Source organism: Alligator mississippiensis, chromosome 15, assembly GCF_030867095.1.
Source record: "Alligator mississippiensis isolate rAllMis1 chromosome 15, rAllMis1, whole genome shotgun sequence".
NCBI lineage: Eukaryota > Metazoa > Chordata > Crocodylia > Alligatoridae > Alligator > Alligator mississippiensis.
The window spans coordinates 8,276,157-8,295,361 of record NC_081838.1 but is presented as its reverse complement, the minus strand read 5'-3'; the positions used below and the strand labels follow the sequence as shown (position 1 = coordinate 8,295,361).

The 19,205-nt window shown below is 44.0% G+C and overlaps 1 protein-coding gene and 1 long non-coding RNA gene across 2 annotated transcripts; both read left to right on the top strand.

Moving 5' to 3' along the window:
* The first annotated feature begins 4,346 nt into the window (after positions 1 to 4,346).
* LOC132245592 (uncharacterized) lies at positions 4,347 to 11,021 on the top strand. The gene is made up of 3 exons (XR_009457301.1): positions 4,347 to 4,434; positions 5,090 to 5,175; positions 9,375 to 11,021. It is a non-coding gene; the product is annotated as an uncharacterized LOC132245592 (long non-coding RNA).
* Positions 11,022 to 12,704: 1,683 nt separating this feature from the next.
* On the top strand, positions 12,705 to 16,086 carry HOXC11 (homeobox C11). The gene is made up of 2 exons (XM_006278446.3): positions 12,705 to 13,520; positions 14,838 to 16,086. Exons 1-2 carry the CDS (start codon positions 12,845 to 12,847, stop codon positions 15,068 to 15,070), a joined length of 909 nt encoding a protein of 302 aa, XP_006278508.1. The 5' UTR covers positions 12,705 to 12,844; the 3' UTR covers positions 15,071 to 16,086.
* Positions 16,087 to 19,205: the final 3,119 nt, after the last annotated feature.

Sequence of the window (19,205 nt, the reverse complement as noted above, 5' to 3'; positions counted from 1 at the left end):
TTGGGCTCCGCTCCCCCAGGTGCTGAGCACCCTGGCACCCCTTCGCGGCTCGCCTTGCAAAGCACCCGCAGGCCGAGGTGCGTGGGGAGGGAGGGACGGCTGGATGCACTCATGGCTCCATTTACAAGTCCACATTTCATGCAGGCGCGAGCATAAATAGATGTGAAGAGACAGCCAGGGCACAGAGCTGCCTGCAAAAAATAATAATAATAATAATAAAAAACAGGGGATTGGGCTTTCCTCCAACATTATCGAGATGCCTGTGTTCAGGCATGCAAATATTTGGATCCTTTCCCTCCTCTGCAACCCCCTCCCCCGCACCTCCCACCCCCAATCAGGTTGCTATTGTTAAGACACTGCCAATAAAATAATGCATTTTGCAGCGAATGCACGATCATTAGCATTGCCAGTATTATGATTCTTCTTCTTCCTGCAACCTCCCTCCTCCTCAGCCGAGTTGGTCCAGAGCCTTATTCCAGCTCGAGCCAAGATTGCTCCCGGGTGTCGATATTTTAAATATTTCCTTGATATATGAACTGTTTGCAAGGGCCCTTCCTCCTGTAATAGTGACCGTTTTAAGCAACACGCTCCCTTATCATTAATATGCCAATGCCTTCCTGCTAAAGTAGGCCTTTTGTTTGCAAGTGCGGGTTCATAAATATAAAATAAAGACAGAGTGGGAATAATTAACAGCATTTACCACCTCAGCCAGCCACCCCTGCTCTGAAACCTTCCACACCCTGGGAGAGCAAAATGAAGTGCATTGCAAGTAATTAGGTTTAAGCAAATCATTTCAAGTAGAAACTTATAGGTAAAGCCTAATGAAGTGCAGAAGGAGACGGGGGAGAGAGAGAAGGGGAAAAAAAACCCTCCCCTTTTTTATTACTTGGTAGGTATCAAGTAGACACAGCAATATTTTACTGTTGAGAGAATAAATTAATTAATATATCTGTAGCTAGCGACTACAGTGGTTCCATGGATGACTGCATTTAAACGAGATATATGTATCCAGTCTCATTGGTGTTGTTAACAAGAGTGATAATAAAGATGAAAAGGATAAGAAAGATAAAAAGATCAGGAGGTTTTGTGCTCCTCGCAGGGGCTAAATTACACCGGTTTCCTAATGGATGCATCGTTGTGGCTCTCTGCGTCCTTCTTCCTGGAGACTGATTTCATTACACACCTTTATTTTTATTCAAAAAAGAACCGAGCAAAGAAATATGAACCCCAATAAATCTCTTTCTAACCATCGTTCCCCTCAACACGGGCATCAGAAAAAGCTATTTTCCACTTTCTTTTGATTCTTTGAGACCTTAAGCTGACTATTTTTGAAAAATATTTTTCTAGTTTGGATTTTAGAGGGATCCCCCCCCCCTTCCCTTAAGATTTCCTATTTTATTATATTAGGAAAGGGCAGAAATCTTGTTTCTCCCTCAGTCAAAATAAATCGCACCTGAACGTTTATTCATACAGTGGGGAAATAGTACTGCCTGCAATCCAAATGCATGGTAAGAAAATAATCCTATTTACTGTTTGAAAAGAGATTTGTTTCTTCTTTTTTTTTCTTATGAAGGGGTTAACAATGCAAACACAACCAACAGCGAGTTTGATCCGGATATTTTTAAGAAATAATAATCGGGTTAATAAATATTCGTATTTTGTGCCTATAGGTCTCTTTACCTTCTCCAATGATCATGCTCAGAGGAGATATGTTGATAATTACAGGGCGTGCGGAAATTCATTTTATTTTTATGTTTCACTATTAAACTATTATGAGGTGATAGGAGTCGCCTGAAAGGGAGAAATCATTGAAAAAAACTGCGTATGGAAAAATCCAGTTGGAAACCAAAGGTAACAATGAACAATCTCCCAAGGACCGCAGGTCCAATAAAAATAATATCACAGATGGGCATACTTCCCACCAGAACATTTTCTAAGCGAGACGGCGGAGATATAGTCATTCCCCGATATAACTTTGGCTCGTGGTAAGAATTTGGAGCCTAGATCTGGAATAGAAAATACAATAAAGTCTCGTGTGCCTTCGTATATATGTATACACATGTATGTGTGTTAACATGCGGTATATCTACACGCATGAATATAAATGTTGACATGCATGCATATACCGACATGCACACAGAGATATATAGAATATATAGCATTGATACATACCCTTTACATATCAATAGATCAACTTATATCTCAGCCTATATAGTTATATAAATATCAGTGTGTGTATATATATATACACACACACATATACATACATACACACTGATATATAAACTTAATATATATACACTTAATATATATATAAAATATATGCACATATATTGTGTATATACACCCATATATAGATATATGTATATATGCATGCATATATATATATAGAGAGAGAGAGAGAGATACATACATACATATATATATAGGTATATATGTGTTCATATACATATATATGCATACATATATGTACACACGCACATATATATGTACATACATATATATGCACACGTGGATATATATATTCACACACATTTACAGTTAGATAAATATGCGTGTGTGTGCAAACATATGGATGTATATATGTGAGTGTGTGTATACATAAATGTGGGCGAATATTTCAAGGATTTATATTCTATATCTATTGACATTTGTCCCCAAGCCACATGTGTTTAGAGATGTAAAGCCTGTGTACCCCATCCGTGCACACATGTAAGCACATTTATTTTCACACACATCCCCATTACATCTATGCACGTTATCTGTACAAGGATGCAAGACGTGTGTGCACGTATAAGCCGTGCGTGTGCAAAGGGAAACCTATGTGTTGCACGAGGGCTTTCAAGCTTTACCCACGGAGGGCAACATTCAGACTCGGAACCGGGATCTCGATTTCCAGAGCTCCTGAGAAGCAGCCCGGGAGTCCAGGGGGCACTCAGCCCCTTTGCACATTGGGGGCTTTCTGCAGCCTGTTGAGAGATTTCGGCCCCCAAACTTGGAGCCATCCACCCGCGGCTCCGACGTGAGTCCTCAACGCGCATCCGTTTGTTATGTCCCGTTCCCTCCCCGCTGGAGCACAAACGCTGATTTTATAGGTATTTATAACGGTAATATGCATCTATAATTGCAGCCGAATAGAATTTACTACACAGCTGAAGAAGTAGATATATAATTATCTCTTTATAGAGACAAAGTGAATGAGATGAAACGGGAATTGCTCTCTCTCTCTCTCCCCCCCCCCCCTTACACATACACACACATACACAAAGGCGGTCCCATATACACACATCTGCAAACACACTTGATTTCTCTAGGCTGCTGGAAGCCTCCAAAGGTGGTTTCCTTCAATTAAAGCGGGGAAAAAACAGTGGGGAGAGATGAGTGTGCTCTTGATTGAGATAAAGCCCCACTCCGCCCCATGCTAAGCGAAGCGGAGCTTCCCTAGCCGGGTGCATCCTCCAGATCTACCGCTGGCTTCAGGCATTTGCAACATAAAATCAAGCTATAATCCCAAATCCACCCGGGACGGTTTGGGTGGGAATACTTGCTTTAATATTTCAGCCCCCCCACCCCCCACTCCAACCCCTCCCAAACATCATAATAATCCCGAGCGCCTGAAAGCAATGCAAATACATAAAGGGAAGCTGGAAAGGAGGTTTCACTCGAGCTAAAAAAAAAAAAGAGAGAAAACACGCGAGTGGCTCAGGCCACCGTGGTCGCTAAAGCCCCTTCTCTCTTTTGCACACACCCGGGGAAGGCACAGAAATGTCCCAGTACACCCCCCTCCCTCCCCAGTCCACATTTAGTAGTCCAAGGTGCGGACTGGAGCACCCCTCTTTGCTGCAGGCTCAGCCTCAGCCCAGACCCAGCCACCCCGGGCTCCCCGCTCCGCTCCTGGGCTAATCCCCTTGCCGGATGACTTCTGTTTACAACTGTCTGTCTGGGTGGGCGGGGGGCGCCATTACAAAGTGAAGGTCAAGTTAGCATCCTACCGTATATGGCATTCCGCGCTCCTCCATTTTCAGGGCTTTGTAGCAAAACGCCTAAATGCCAATGGCTTTTCTTATGCTAGTAAACATAGTGCTGCTTCTTAAAGAAGCCTCCTTAATTCTGGGGGGAGGTCAAGCAAGAAGAAGGGGGGGGGGTGGCTGTGTGAGGGCAACGAGGAGGATGAAGATAGAAGGATCAAGGCTGTGACCAGACTTCTTCATTGCCGATCGCTGTGTTGGAAAGTTTCTTTTTTTTTTTCCACCCCCCCTTTCCTCCCCCCCTTCTTGGATTGCAGACTTCAAACAAGCTTCTTCTTCTTTTTTTTTTCCAGCAAGATGCAAACACGTCTGCCATGGAGGAAATTAAACGTCATAAAGAAAAGCCCAATTAGGGTTTAATGTCCGAACATTACCATTTCCTCCAGAAAACAATGAAGTTCACTCGGTAAGGAGAGAGACAGAGAAGCAGGAAGGGAGGGGGGTGGGGGGTTGGAGGTTAGACTTTTGGGCCTCAAATATATATATATGTAAGTATTAAATAAAAGGAGAGGGGAGGTGGGGATAACCCGACTTGAGACCCTATTTTTTTAAACTCCAAACAAAACCCCAGGCATAGGAGCCAGGAGTTATTTGCAAATCTTTTCCGGAGCTAGTTTGCAGGGAGTATTTAGGACCAGGGGGACTGTGCCTTCAGGTCTGTGGCTTGTGATACTTGAGGGGCCTGGTGGGGTGGCAAGACACCCCCAACTTGAGAGAGAAGGATGCGGGGGGGGGGGGTGAAGGATATAGCCATGGGTAAATAGAAACCCATAAGAGCTTCCCAGTTCTCCAAACCCTCTGGCCCACCGCCCTCACCCCTTCCCCTCCCCAACCGGAGATGATTTTTGTATATACATTTCCTCTCCAAAAAACAGAGCATGAGCTCAGGCAGTGGGTCTTAGGACAGATGGCAGAGCCCAGAAGCAAGGAAGGGAAACAAGAGTTGTGCCCCCTCGAGAAAGCCCCTATCTCACACAGCCCCTGGGAGCTCACAGCCCCCAAACTTTTCTTTTTCTTTCCTTTTTTTTCCTCCCCCTTTCCTCCTCCTCCTTTTTTTTTAGCTGATGTGGCTTGGAGTTCAGGCCACGACCCGCTCGGAAGAGAAGATGGACCTTTCCCAGCCAGTCTGGTAGACGCCTCCGAAAATGTGTGTATTTTGCTTTTCTAGAGATCTTTGTTGGGGGTGAGGGGGGGTCACACACACGCACGCACACACACACAAAGCTAGCTGCCTCTGGTCCATTAGATAAATGAATAGATCTTGCAATGACAGTTTCAAAAGCCACTTAATCCATGCAATGTGTGCCTCCATTCCCAGACCCAAGCCACATGTGCATACATCCAGTTCTGGCTCGTGCAGAGCTCGCTGGAATATCGGGTTTGCTTTTGGGCTTCCGTGCCCGGGCGGGGAGCTCGGAGGGGAGGGGGGTCGCCTCTATTTTTCTGCTGTTTTTTTGGGAAAAAATATAGGTACAAAAAACCCCAACAAGCTGAAAGAAATCTCTACACATTTAACGTTCAGCCCTGGTGATTGTTCCATGCACTAGTGAGGATCTTTCATTCCTGGCCTTCTCCCGTCTTCGTTTCTCAAGTAATAACACTACGTCCACGAACTAGCTCTTAATACTGAGCATTTCCAATGACGAGCAGACGCTCATCTCATCAGCCCTGGTCTAGGCGCAAATTTATTTTTATAGCCATATGAAAGAATGAGAGAGAGGGGGAGAGAGAGCGAGGGAAACTATACATGGCTATTTTCCTATAAAATGCATAACTCGAGAGATATTTGTCTAAATATGTGTGCCCACATAATGAATAGATACCTCTATAGAGTTAGCGTGGGATATTTATACCTCGGTAGCTAAGTACAGGATGCACACACGTTTATATATGAAGACTCCCTATATATCTGTTGGATGGAGAGAGAGAAAGAGAGAAAGCAAGCAAGAAAGCAAGCAAGAAAGAAAAGTTCACGCAGTTAAGAGGTGAGGATACGAGTCCCCTCCATCAGTTTCGAATCCATAATTCTCAAGTTTTACACCAAGTTTTGGAAGGACACATGTACTATCAACAGAATGAAATATATGTATATTCTTCGTAAACGGAGGTGTCCTTTGCCTTCCTCAAGCCCTCCAGGCTTGCCCCTCATAGAAGGAAAGGATTTGAATAGCATCTCTCTTGCAGAAGATGAACTCAAACTCTGACGAGTCGAGATAGCGAGAGAAGAAGGAACTTTTAAAAAGAGCGCAACAGATTTGGACTTGCATTGGCGTGCTATTGCTACAGTATCGACCATCCTCCTCTGGGCTGGCAAATCATGTCGTTTGAATTTTCCAAGCATGTATTTTTCTAGGCATACATATTTTATATCTAAAGGGTGGATATGTGTAATGAGATAGATAGATAGGTAGATAGATAGATAGATAGATAGATAGATAGATAGATAGATAGATAGATAGATAGATAGATAGATAGATAGATAGATAGATAGATAGATAGATCTCACGCCACAATAAAAAGCACTTCAAGCAACATTCATCCTTTAAATCTGAACTATGTGTTTGCAAAATGTCACCCCTGATTATATCAAGGCTTTTGTTTCATTTTATTCTGATGAATGTGGGGATAGGGAGCGAGCTTCTAGGACCGGCTCTCACGTAAATTGAGAACTATTGAAGTTTATCCCATAAAAGGTTGAGATCCTACTTTGATCAATGGGAGCCGGAGAGAAATACTTCACCCGCTGCCGGCTGGAGGGAGAGAGATACAGGAGCCAGCAGATCACAGTGGAGCACTTTGAAATGATTTCCTGGAAACCTATCGATTAAATGCCACGCGTGCTAACGCGCCTGCATGTTTAATAAGCCTCCCGACTGTCCGCTCGGCTTTAATTCGGAATTTTCCACCTGGGCTCAGATACGGGGGTCCCCAGCGGGAAGCGAATTTCCTGCCACCCCGTATCCGACTTTTTAGGCAGCTTTTTTTGACCTTCCAGAACCACTGACCATGTTAACCCCCAAGGAGCCTTTGAAAGAAATCCACCCTGTTCTTACTACGGGGGTAGGTGTTTTCTACAGAGTGATTTTTCTATTATTTTATGGGGGGGGGGGTGTAGTTTTGTAGGGATTTTATAGGGAAGGGGTGCAGTAGAAACCTTAACCCTGGGCGGCTTCATTTCTCCAAGGAGACTCTAGGAGAGGCGAATTTATCGCTAAGTTTCACTTCCCTACTTTTAAGCACAGTCTTTTTTCCCCCCCCCAAATGTTGTTTCGGGGTTTTTAAGGTCAGGGAAGAAAATCATCCGAAGGATTGTGTTGAACGCCCGCAGACTGAACGGGGAGCCCCAGACGTTGTTAACGTGAGATGGGGCTGGAGAAGTCAGGGCTGGGAAATAAACAGCGACGAGCCTTGCTCCTATTGCGTGATTATTGGTTTCAGAAGAAGCATCCTCCGAGTGTCTGCGGGCTAATTTGTATCAGGATCCGACCCCCTCCTAGCCCGGCAATCTCTGCTTTGCGTGTGGTTGGGAAGCATAGTTGATCTCCTTTTATCTTTATTGAGTCCACATGATTTTGAACTTGCAGCTCAGGTCTAAGGAAGATCTAAGACCCTTTTCCCTTTGAATTGTTCACAGCTTATATAGTTTTCTTTAGTAGGCTGGCTTATATCCAATTAAATTTATCTTTGTCATTTGGGGATAATAATCTTTTTTTTCCAAGAGCTTTCCACTTGTAGCTATTGTCTCCCCTCTCTAGATTTCCTGTATACAGATGCGGTCTCTAGTAATCTGTTTACTGGCGTGGTTTTCCACACATTTTTTTGAAGTCCATCTGAGTCTTGGTCTTAGAAAATCATTATCCTACTGTAGTTGGGGGAGGGGGGGGGGACCAGCTTCCCAACAGCTGACAGGCCGAAGTCATTAGGCATCAGAAGTTTGGGCTTATTACAGATAGCAAAGAGAAGTCCCAGAGTGTGTCTAGCTCAGCTCCTAGAGAGGACTTCTCTTCCCGAAATGATTTTGATGCCTTTGCAGCTACGAGAAAGGAATGGGTAGGCATGAATACAGCCCCTTTGCAAATGGCAAATGCCCCCTTTTCCAACCTCGGGAACCAAAGCAAACTCTGGCCAAATCTCTGAAATTAAGTAAAGATACAATCTATACATAAAGCACCCGATATCTCGAGAACACAGCTCCTTTTAAAACGCATGGGAGGAGGCAGTAAGTGGCTCTGGTAAGTCAGATTGGGATCAATGATATTTTATTTTATTTTTCCTTGCCCCAGCACTGGGCTCCATACTGTAACGGGCCGATCTGCAACAAAGAGCCCTTTATGAGGGGAGCTGCAGGGGGAGGAAAGTTTTTGAACCAGTCCAAACTGGGAATGTGGCTACGAATTGACATGGGATGAAAATGATCGTGATTTTTTTTTTTCGGAAGGGGTGGGAAGGGATATATATATATTATATATATAATAGACCTTCTCCTCCCATTGGAGGGAAAAATAATCAGGGATGATTTATGAAGAGTAGTTCAAGTGCAAGATTAACCTAAATCAAAATAGAACTGACCGTATTTATCTACGCGAGCTCACGCCAATTTTCACACCCCAAAGTTAGGATTTGGCTAAAATTGCAGTATGGGTTTGGCGAGACTTGTCCCAAGCAAACTCCTCGGAGTTCATGTTTGCAATCATTTCTGGCGTGGCTCACTGCCTATTCGCCTGCTGAAAACTCTCTGAAATGTGTTAAGTGTTTTCAGGTCATCAGCAGGAGTCGGCGGGGGGGGGGGGAGGGGGGAGAAAATGCCTTTGGTTCTGTTTTGGAGATTTACCCCTAGGTTATGTCAGCCCAAAAGATTTTGAAATGCTTGCAAAATAGCAAGGGGCCAGCTAGATTGCTATGCAGGGTTATCACTGCAAATGAAACGCTGGGAGATGCCTTCTGGGCAGTGTCTGCTCTGTTTTCGTTTGTTCTGCTGCTGTCCGCGGGCAGAGCAGGACCCCCAAAAATACCCTCCACTAGTAATTCAAGTATTTAGGGAAAAATAATCTAGAAAACATCCAATTTCGAAGGGGGAAAAAGAACAGACCCCCCCCACATACACACAGTTCAAGTTTCCCTGAGTGTTTGATGGACCAAGCAGACTTTTTTTTTTTTACAACAACAAATTCATTTTATTTTGAGTGTGCATTTGCATTTCTCATAGACATACATTTCTATATCTATATTTTTGCATTCCCGGTTGTGAAATGACCTGGGCTGAAATTCTGGGTGTCTCCGGCGGGTTGGCTTTTCAAACTCATTTGCCTTTTTCTTTTCTTTCTTTCTTTTTTCTTTTTTTTTAAGGGAACCAAAAGGAATGCGAGACTGCAGCCCTCATCCTGGTTTTTATGGTAGTCGCTTTGGTGGTCAAATTCAAGTGCTATGACTCCACAGCTGTCTCCTGCTCGCAGGAAGTCAGCAAATCCTATACTTTAAACTGGGTTTAAAAAACAAAACGACGCCAGGGCTTGGTGCGGGGATATTTACCTACTCGGAGCAATAAATTCTTCATGCACCTACAAGACAGATCTCCTGGAGCTGCTCCCCGCATCTTTTGAGCCACTGAGCTAACTTCTTTCCCACCTCTGCTATTCGGTTTGCCCTTAAGAACAGCACAAAACCCCCGGACCTTTCTTGGGAAATGTGCATTATTTTATTTTATTTTATTTTTTGGTACTAGCCCATTGCTCATCCCCATCTGAGTTCGTTTCTCTCCCATGCAGGCTGCAAAGAGAAGGGAACTGGGGGGTGGTGGTGGGGTGGGGAATAATTACGCTCATAAACAATAGCTTAACATTATTAGTTTGTAGTTAGTATTAATATTGGTCCATAAAAAGCCAAGTTAAAAGATTGCTGACGCTTTAATTAAAAGTTTCGCCCCAAACGACGTCAAAGCCATAAAATGGAGCAGATTACCCAACTAAGGGACTCTCTCTTCATAGCCAGCGCGCTTTTCTTGATATTTATCAGCCAGCCGTGCATTTGAGAGGCAGACACAAGCTCAGGTTGCCTTTCAGACCCATTTATATACACCCCCATCCCTTATTAAAAAAAAAAAAAAGAAGAAGGGTTTATGAGGAGGGCCCGCGCCTTTTCGACAGATATACCCAGCCAGAGAAAAATCCGGGAGAGTAAAAACAAAAAAAAATTAAAATAAAAAAAATCAAATCAAATGAAAGGCACTGTTGCATGAAGGTGGGCAGCAGCTCGGAGACCCAGAAAGAGTCCCCTCTCTTAGCAGGGGCAGCCGCCATATTCGCCCCCAGACTCCGCATTAAATAAACTGAATTTCAGGCATATCGCAATACAAACACCCTGGTTTTGACGGCTAGGCTGCAGGGTCCAGCGGATTTCAGCTCCGATCTTAGCTCTGCTGAAAGATCCTGACTTGTCGGGGGGGGATCTCTCAAGATAAGCAACTTTTTCCAAGCCCTTATTCATTTCATTAGCTTTATTATTATGACTACTCTTATCAGTCTTACTATTTCTCCAGCTGCAGCCATCCTCCGCCTCTTCCCTGAAGCGTGTGCAGGAAGGATTCCCCCCCTGCATTTCTATGAATATTGCCTAGAAATGAAGCTGTCTGGAGACTAAAACGGGGGAGACAAATATATATATATATATAGAGAGAGAGAGAGAGAGAGACTGGCGGAAATGAAAATGAACCGTTTCTAGGCTGAATGAGCAGATTTTGTGAGCTGGACAGTTTGCATCTGATGTCTCTCTCGAGCTTAATTGCTGCTTTGAGGAGTTGCCTGTTGTTGCCCAGTCCCCAAAATAAAAATAAAATAAATACAAAACCAATAAATTCCCCTTTATTAGAGGCTTCTGAGCCCCTTTGCAATATTGTTCCTGCTTTATCGAGTGCCTTGCTTTTTTTCCCCACCTTTTCTCTCTCTTCTTTCTGATTTCTCTGGAAAAGATACACTCAATAAAAGCATTTTGACTCTATGGCGGTGTGTGAGTTTTGGTGGAGGTGCCTAACCTGTCTTCCGTTGGATGAAGTTGAGGATCGGTGTATAAACAATAGAAATTGCACTTATTTTCCTTAGAACAATAGGGAGGGGGGGAAGGGGGAGGGAGGTATCAAGAAAAATTAACCAGCTGGTGTCCTGGAAGGAAAAGAAAAAATAGAGCTAGCTACACGACCATAGATGGCATTATGATGATGATTGTGTGCAAAACACAGGCAGCGCAGCTGGAACCAGAGAAGCCACGTCTATTCTTCCTCCTCTCAGTGTCAACCCAGGTGCAAATCCGATTAGATTATAAGGTAGTGGCCACAGGGCAATTGGTGGGTCGGAGAGTTTTAAGCATTGACATTAGCGCAACAGACTTCTTGGAAATGGAGTCACCGCAGGGCGAGGGGATTGTCTTTATCTGTCCTCCAGGTACACCTTTTGCCTAGCGCTGGAAAGCAGAGTTGAGCTTGGCAGCTGGCTGCAAACCTCGCCGAGCCTCTGCTAGCACTTCTAGCATGTGCTCCGCCAGCAAACCTGGCAAAATCCAGGGAAGTCAAAGGCTCTCGGGGCGGAAAATACAAGACGAATGACTTTAATAAGAACCTCTGCTATCTCCCCCCCCCCCTTTTTTTTTTTTTTTTAATTCGACTGGAAGAATAAAGGCTGCTAGTAATCTCGGACGGGCATTCATTGATTGACAATAAACAATTGCATTAAATATTCACTATGCCACTCTTACGTAATAAATATTTAACCAAACATTAAAGGAGGTTTTTCGAATATTTATTAGGCATTGACTTCGCTCATTTGCTCAGTGCCCTGATATATGGCTACTTCGATATCAAACGTCATTAAGCCCAGGCCCGAAATGGCTCAGCTGAAGTCCGAGGGAACTTGAAAGTTTGAAACTTTAAGCCGCCTTCATAGGGTAGAGCCCCTCTAAGCCCGGCCACCTTGGTTTATGCATAGTTAATATGCACCGCGTAATTAGCCGAGGTTAGAAGCCTGCTAATTAGCCACCTCCCCCCCCCAACTTCCCTATAGCGATATAGATATATCGAGATATATATTCACTGCGACTTGCACAGCCCCGTGGTCCAGACAGAGGTGAACTCAGCCCTGTAGCAAGATGTTGAGAAATGTTGGAAAACTTACTTAAGCATCTCCAGCGCATTCTCGGGGCTTTTTTTAAAATTTTTTTTGAAAAGTGAGCCTACGTACAGAGCTGTGCATTAACACGCCCACAGGCTGCCTAGCATGGAAAAAATCAAATCTTAAAAAAAAAATCAGAATTAAAAAGCACGGTGGCAAATACAGTCCAAATCGCTTTAAGACCCTCCCTCCCTTCCACACGCACCCCCCCCCCCCGCATCTCCCACCTCTCCAAAGAGCCCCCCAGCTCAGCCCCGAATCCATGTGAAAAATAGAAAGCAAAATCCAAATTGGGAAAGGGAAGGAAGGAAGAAGAAGAAAAAAAAAAAACTTCACAAGCCACCCCTCGTCCTCGCCCTCTGCTTTGAAATGCTGAACGAGGGGTGTGCCTTGAAGAAAATGAATACAAATCTGCGATTGATTTTCATAATGTTTCTGCGGTGTTTGAAAACCAATCGTTTGAACCTCTGAGTTCTTACCTAAGTCAACCACTCCTACGCGTCTAAGTGCTCCAAACTGATATATGACAATATCTACTTTGGATCACGTGCTCCTTGGAGCGACTAAGACGGATAGCGCGTCATCTCGCCTCCCCAAATTTTTCCCCCTCTGCACATCGGATCCAAAACATCTAGCCATAGGAGCAAGAAAAGGAGAAAGATGTTTAACTCAGTGAACCTAGGAAACTTCTGCTCTCAGTCGCGTAAAGAGCGGAGCGCTGACTTTGGAGACAGAGCAGGTTGCGCTTCTAATCTCTACCTCCCCAGCTGCACCTATTACGTCCCAGAATTTTCAACTGTGTCATCTTTCCTGCCACAGGCCCCCTCTCGCCAAATCTCTTACCCTTATTCCACTAACCTCTCGCAAGTGCAGCCAGTTCGAGAGGTCTCCTACGGGCTAGACCCCTCTAGTAAATGGCACCATAGAAGCAATTACGCATCGTGTTATTCCGCAGAAGATCTGATGCACAGGGAATGTATCCCGCCTTCCACCATGACCGAAATGCTAATGAAAAACGAGAGCGTGTACAGCCACCACCACCCCAGCTCCAACCATCCTCCATCTACGGGATTCTACTCCAGCATGAACAAAAACACTGTCCTGCCCCAAGGCTTTGACCGCTTCTTCGAAAATGCCTACTGCGGGTCGGAGAACCCGCCCGAGAACTGCCTCCAGAAGGGCGAGAGCAAGCTGGAGTCCGAGTCCCAGCCCAATGCACTGTCAACCCGAGGAGAGCAGGGCATGGACCCGGAAGATGAAGAGGAGAACACAAACCCAGGGTCTTCAGCCTCGTCCTCTTCTGTCAACAAGGAAGGAAGCAAAAACAGCAACTCGAGTAGGTAGAGCAGTAAATGGAAAGGTTAAGGCACTAGCCCGTATGTTTTGTCGGTCAAATTTTATGTGGAGTTTTATAAGCATTCAAAGGATTTTATTATAACCTACAAAGCTCTTTCTTCCAACGAGAAGAATTTTTACGATGGGAAAGCTCTTTGAAAAAATGGGGATGTTAGACGCAGACACAGTATCTTAGAGTCTGTGAAATTTTAAAAGCACACCATCGTGACAAATATTAACTTTGATCATGAACTTACGGGAGCATTTTAAAAGGATTTGAACCCCCGGCCTCTGAGGGTAAAAAGCAATTGGGCAGAACACTGTTTTTAGCTTCCTGGGCTTTCTTTTCAGGCACTAAGATCCATGCAGGGTGGGGTTTTTTTAATTAAAAGTCTGTGCTGAGTCTTTTTTCCCCCTATATATATATATAGATATACATATATATATATAGAAAATATATCTTTTGCAAGGGGTGTGGAGGTAGATGGCAAAAGGGGCAACGTTTTGATTCAGTCCGGGTCTTGCCTGTGTGTGTCTGTGTGTGTGTCTGTGTTTCTGTGAGCTTTGGGGTTGCATTGCTGCTTCTCGAAGTCTCAGGCTTGCTGTCTTTGGGGCAAAGCGGGGCATTTGAGCGCACGTCTTGCTTTCTTTTGTAAGAAATCGCTAAGTATTTGCCAAGCTGGAGCCCAGCAACTCTTAAACTTAGTGTTGCTTGAGAGCTCTTGCATTTCTCCCCCCACTCTTTCCTCCTCGCTTCCATGATGAAAACAATACATCCCTTTTGCTGTTCAGATGCTCCCTTTTATTTTACTTTGATTCTCCTTTTTTTTTTTTTTTTGGTGTGTGGCGAGTGGTATTGGAGATAATCAAAAACTTATGCGGACCTTCGTGTGTAGTTCATACAATTCCAGCATCGCTCCTGCTGCTTCTATACAGAGAACAGATTTGCAGGCTGTGAGCGTGTGTTTTTCAGCAGCTTCTGCTTCCCTGAAGCCTGTTGAGATATATTGTTGCCTGCCATCCCAAAGGGTGTTTTGACCCACTATATTTCTGGCCCCAAATCCTGGGCAGGGGGAAGTGTATTTTAGTTCATACAAGGTCGTTCCTACCACATCTGAGTTCACCTCTGCATGCTACTAACAATAGGCAATGCCTGAAGTGTGGCGAATATGTATGACCCAGTGCATTTCTCCCTATGTATATGCCCGCTGTCTGTGTGATCTGAGCTAGAGATGAGTCTGTGTGTTGTCGGGTTTTTTTTTCTTTCTTTCTTTTTTTTTTTCGCTTAGTATTTACATTCCCTTTTGGTTCCTTTAAGGTGCTCCCCGTACAAGAAAGAAGAGGTGTCCTTATTCGAAATTCCAGATAAGAGAGCTAGAAAGAGAATTTTTCTTCAATGTCTATATAAACAAAGAAAAGAGGCTCCAGTTGTCTAGGATGCTAAATCTTACTGATCGACAGGTTAAAATTTGGTTTCAGAACAGAAGAATGAAAGAGAAAAAATTAAGCAGAGACCGGCTGCAGTATTTTTCTGGAAACCCCTTGTTGTGAACTTGTTTTTAACTCCCCTCTGCTGGTGAAGTGTATCTGTATTAAGGAGGAACATTGCAAGCATGGGTTGTCTTTTGAGTCGACAAGCAAAGTTTGAGCCTTTTCGTTACTCATATTTGTATGTATGGGACAGTTTCAAGTAACAAAAGGAGATCAATATGCTTTCAGTTCCCTACAGCGGTCAAGGACTTGGAAACCATGAACATTTTTATTTAACGTTTTGTCCAAACGATTGGGATTCTGCTTTTATTTTTTATTTTTTATCGTGATTCTTATTTAGCCACCTCTCTCCATGTGATCAAACCACAGTGCTGTGTTACTCTGATGATGACTGAAAGATGCAGTTATGTCTTCTCTCAAGACCGGCCAGTCTCCCTATCTGATTTAGTTGCCTGCATTTTGGAGGGAGGGAGGGGGTGGGGGGGCTGAGTGTGTGCGAGGCTGTGTGTGTACATACACATGTGTGTCTAGTCACAACCACATACGCACAACCCATTTGTGCTCTCGTGCTTATACATGCCAAGGGTTGTCGAAACCTAATTTAAATATTCTGTCCAGCTACAGAACGACTTCATTTCACCCTCCCCTTTCTCTATACATCTTTATATATATATATATATTTATATACATATATATATATATATATACACACACATATATCCACATATATTTGGGCGTGTGTATATACATATATATATAATATATATAGTCTATGCAGCCCCATTTGTACATGTTTTGGCTGGGTGGGGAGGGAGGAGAGGAAATACAGAAGACAAAACATTTGCAATAACTGTCTCGAGATTGTTTGTAAATACATTTCGTAATGCATTTTTTTTTCCGGATCTGGGAGACAAAGAGCAAACCAGAGGAAAAGGAAAAGAGTAAAAAAAAAAAAAGAATTAAAATAATAATAATAATAAGTAAATCTTTGTGTATGTAAAGTGAATCCCCGGGAAACTCTGTGACATTCTGTGGCAAATAAAGACATTGCAAGCTGTTCTACATTATGATTTTATTTGACCATTTTATTGGTATTTCCTCTCTTAAAAAGCCTCGTTGCGGTCAATGTGGGGTAAGGCTTTGCTCTAGGACTTGAAATGATAGCAGGGCGCTTTTGGATGGGAGCGGGGCTCGCATCATCCATATTCATGTGGCTCTTCGCAAGCTCGGGCGGTCCAAATGAATCCGGAGCCTCGGCGTTTGTTGTGGAGCCCGGCTTCATCAGCGAATTGAAATTTATAGGAGCTGGTCGGCCCAGTAATGCGACTGGGTATTATTCGGCTCCAGATGTTTTCCGGTTGTAGTTAATCCCCCCCTATCCTCCCCCCGCCTCCCCCCCCCCCTTTCTTCTTTGCATTTGTGCGAGCACCATCCCTAGATTGTTTTTTCCCTTTTGCAAATGAATGAAACTCTCCTTCCCCCCGGAGCAAGGATAAAGTCAAGGATAACCTACCTTCTCCGTGCAAAGCACAAATGCAAAGTCAAGTCCTTTAAATTCCTGCTTAAGGAAAACAAGTTCAACCTCCAGGCACTGGAAGCAGAAGTGCAGTTTTAGGTGGGCTCAGTGACTTTTCCTCTCCCCCCCTCCCTCCTTCTACATCCCCCTTCGAGTGTATTAAAGATGCCCAATTTGTTTGCTAGGACAAAGGGAGAAGATGCCGGGAAGGGGTTGGGTGCTGGGGGTTTTATGTCAATATAACGAGCCAGGGGGGTATTTTTCTTTTATGGTATTATTTCCAATCCCAGCGCCCCTTCCTTGTTGCTGCGGACTTGTGTAGACCGAGGAGGGGAGGAGAGAGGCGGCCCGGAAAAAGAAGTGAGCGGACCAACAAAAAAGCAACAACACATCCTCTTCCCATACAGTGACAGCGCTCTTGTAAAATGCTCATAATTGCTTTTAAATACAGCTCCGTTGAACCAAAACACTTGGATGGTGTCTCTTGATTTTTATGTGACAGCGGCGGACCCACAAAAATGTGCTTAGTTTGCACATGCACACACACAGGACAAAATCAACTTTGCTTTTGCATGATAGACCCATCCTCATTTCGCCATGATATGATCTGAAAGGCGGCTCTTCCCGGGCATGTTTCTTATTAAATGAGATGGAAGAGAAGAAAGGCTTAGATGGAAGGGAGGGGGGGAAAAAAAAGAAGAAGAGAGTTTCTTTGTATTTATGTTTCAAATTCACCGCTATTGAAGCGTGGAGGCTTCTGGCCTAAAAAGAAAAAAAAAAAAAAAAAAAAAAGGAAAAACCCTGGCAGCTCTTCGGCCTTTTTGTTGGCATGTTTTAAAATAATAATACTAATATGAACTTAGATCTTGGGAAGGGGAGGGAGAATGCTTTGCTAAAAAAAAGAGGGGGGACACAGAGAGTTGAAACCCAATGGGCAAGCAGTGCAATGCAATACAATTGCGCAAAATAAAATCCCATAAAAGAAAACAGAGCAAAATCAAAGAAAACGGAATAAAATAAAAACAAACCCCCCGTACATTTGGCAGCTGTAGCTGCCAAGCCAAGATCTGGCCAAGAAAAGAGTCTGCTTTGTTCCTCGAAATCCACCTTTCTTTAATGAGTGTTTGCCAAACCTTTTCCAAGGTTAGGAAAACCAACTAGAGATGCAATAAGGTGCTTATCGCCAGGTCAGAAATAGCAGTTAATACCCCGTAACAGCAGCGGCTGTCCGGACAAAAGCGAGTAGTCTAGACATTGTAATAAAGACTGCAGCACTAAAGAGCTTAATTTTTCTTAATTACCCCGTCTGGCCATAGGAAAAGACTTCCGCAGTAAATAGTAAACAAATAAGGGTGTCCTGCCTGGGGATTTTTTTCTCTCTCTCTCTCCCTCCCTTTCCATGTCTTCAGTTCAACTGCAGCACAATGAAACTGGAGGCCTAGTTCAAAGTTTTCGCCAGCTAAAATGGAATGCTAGTTGTAAAACCCAAGTTTATAGACCATGTGGGAGTTTACAGCGGCATTAAACAGCAGTACCATGTAGGAAAAGCCTGTTAATGTTCCCCCTTTTTTTGGGGGGGGGGGTACGTGAGGAAGCAGCTCTGCTTTGGGTACCACTGTGGGGGAAACACACACACAAAAAGACCCCACCAGCTTTTATGTTGATGGTCCCGAGCTGTGCGTTGGGGGATATTTTTCCCCCCTTTCTTTTAAGGGAACTTCACACTTCAGCGCTAAAAGGCCGAGCGCCTTTTGTAGCCCGAAATGATGGCCCTGGCCTGAGAAAGGGGGGTGGGGGGGTGTAGGCAGGGATCCCCCAGGAAGAAAAATGTGAATATATGATGTCTTTGAACTTCAATAAAGTCAAGTCCATCACCTTTAGCCCTTTTGTAATACAGCGGAATCAGAAAGTCGCTGGGCTTTAACCCGGCTCCGCCTCCTGAGAGAAAGGGGGGGTGAGGTGGGGTGAAGGGGATACCACATCCCTCCCCCCCTTCTCCATCTCAATTCGGACCCAAACCCGGTGTCTACAACGTTTAATATTTAACTCCGCCGCCCGGAGTTTAATGCATTTCGAAGGAGGTTTAACACACGCCCGGCGCCCACGCTTTATTATTGTTATAAACCTTTTGATATCTCAACGCATGAAAAGTTTTTATAACTTTGTTTGGCATAAAACTTTTACAAGTTTTGTTTTTTTTTTAACACCCCCCCCCTTAAAAAAAAATTCCCAGCACGCATTTAGGGCTTTCCAGCAGACAACTTTATTCCTACCTCTCATGTCCATCACAATGAATGGCTTCCTCATAGGCTGGGGAGCTTGGGGTATTGCTACGTTAATGACACACAGACTAATTACGAAGGACCTTTCCGTGTGACGTACAAACACATCAAACCAACCTGTTTCTTATTCCTGCTTGGACTTCCTACCCAGCGTGTTGGCAGCCGATCCAGGTGACTTTGTTGTGAAATATTTCAGAGAAGGGGGCATAGTTTTAATTGGTGTCTTGTAGGGGGAATAATCCTTGAAGCTGGCTTCCTTACTAGAGCAGATCTCTTCCACTTTTGCAGGAAAAAATGCAGCTTCTTTTACTACTTTTTTCTTTCTTTTTGATTTTTTTTAAAGAACTGCACATTCACGTCCAGGGATAAAATGCGCGCGTACACACAAACATGCATG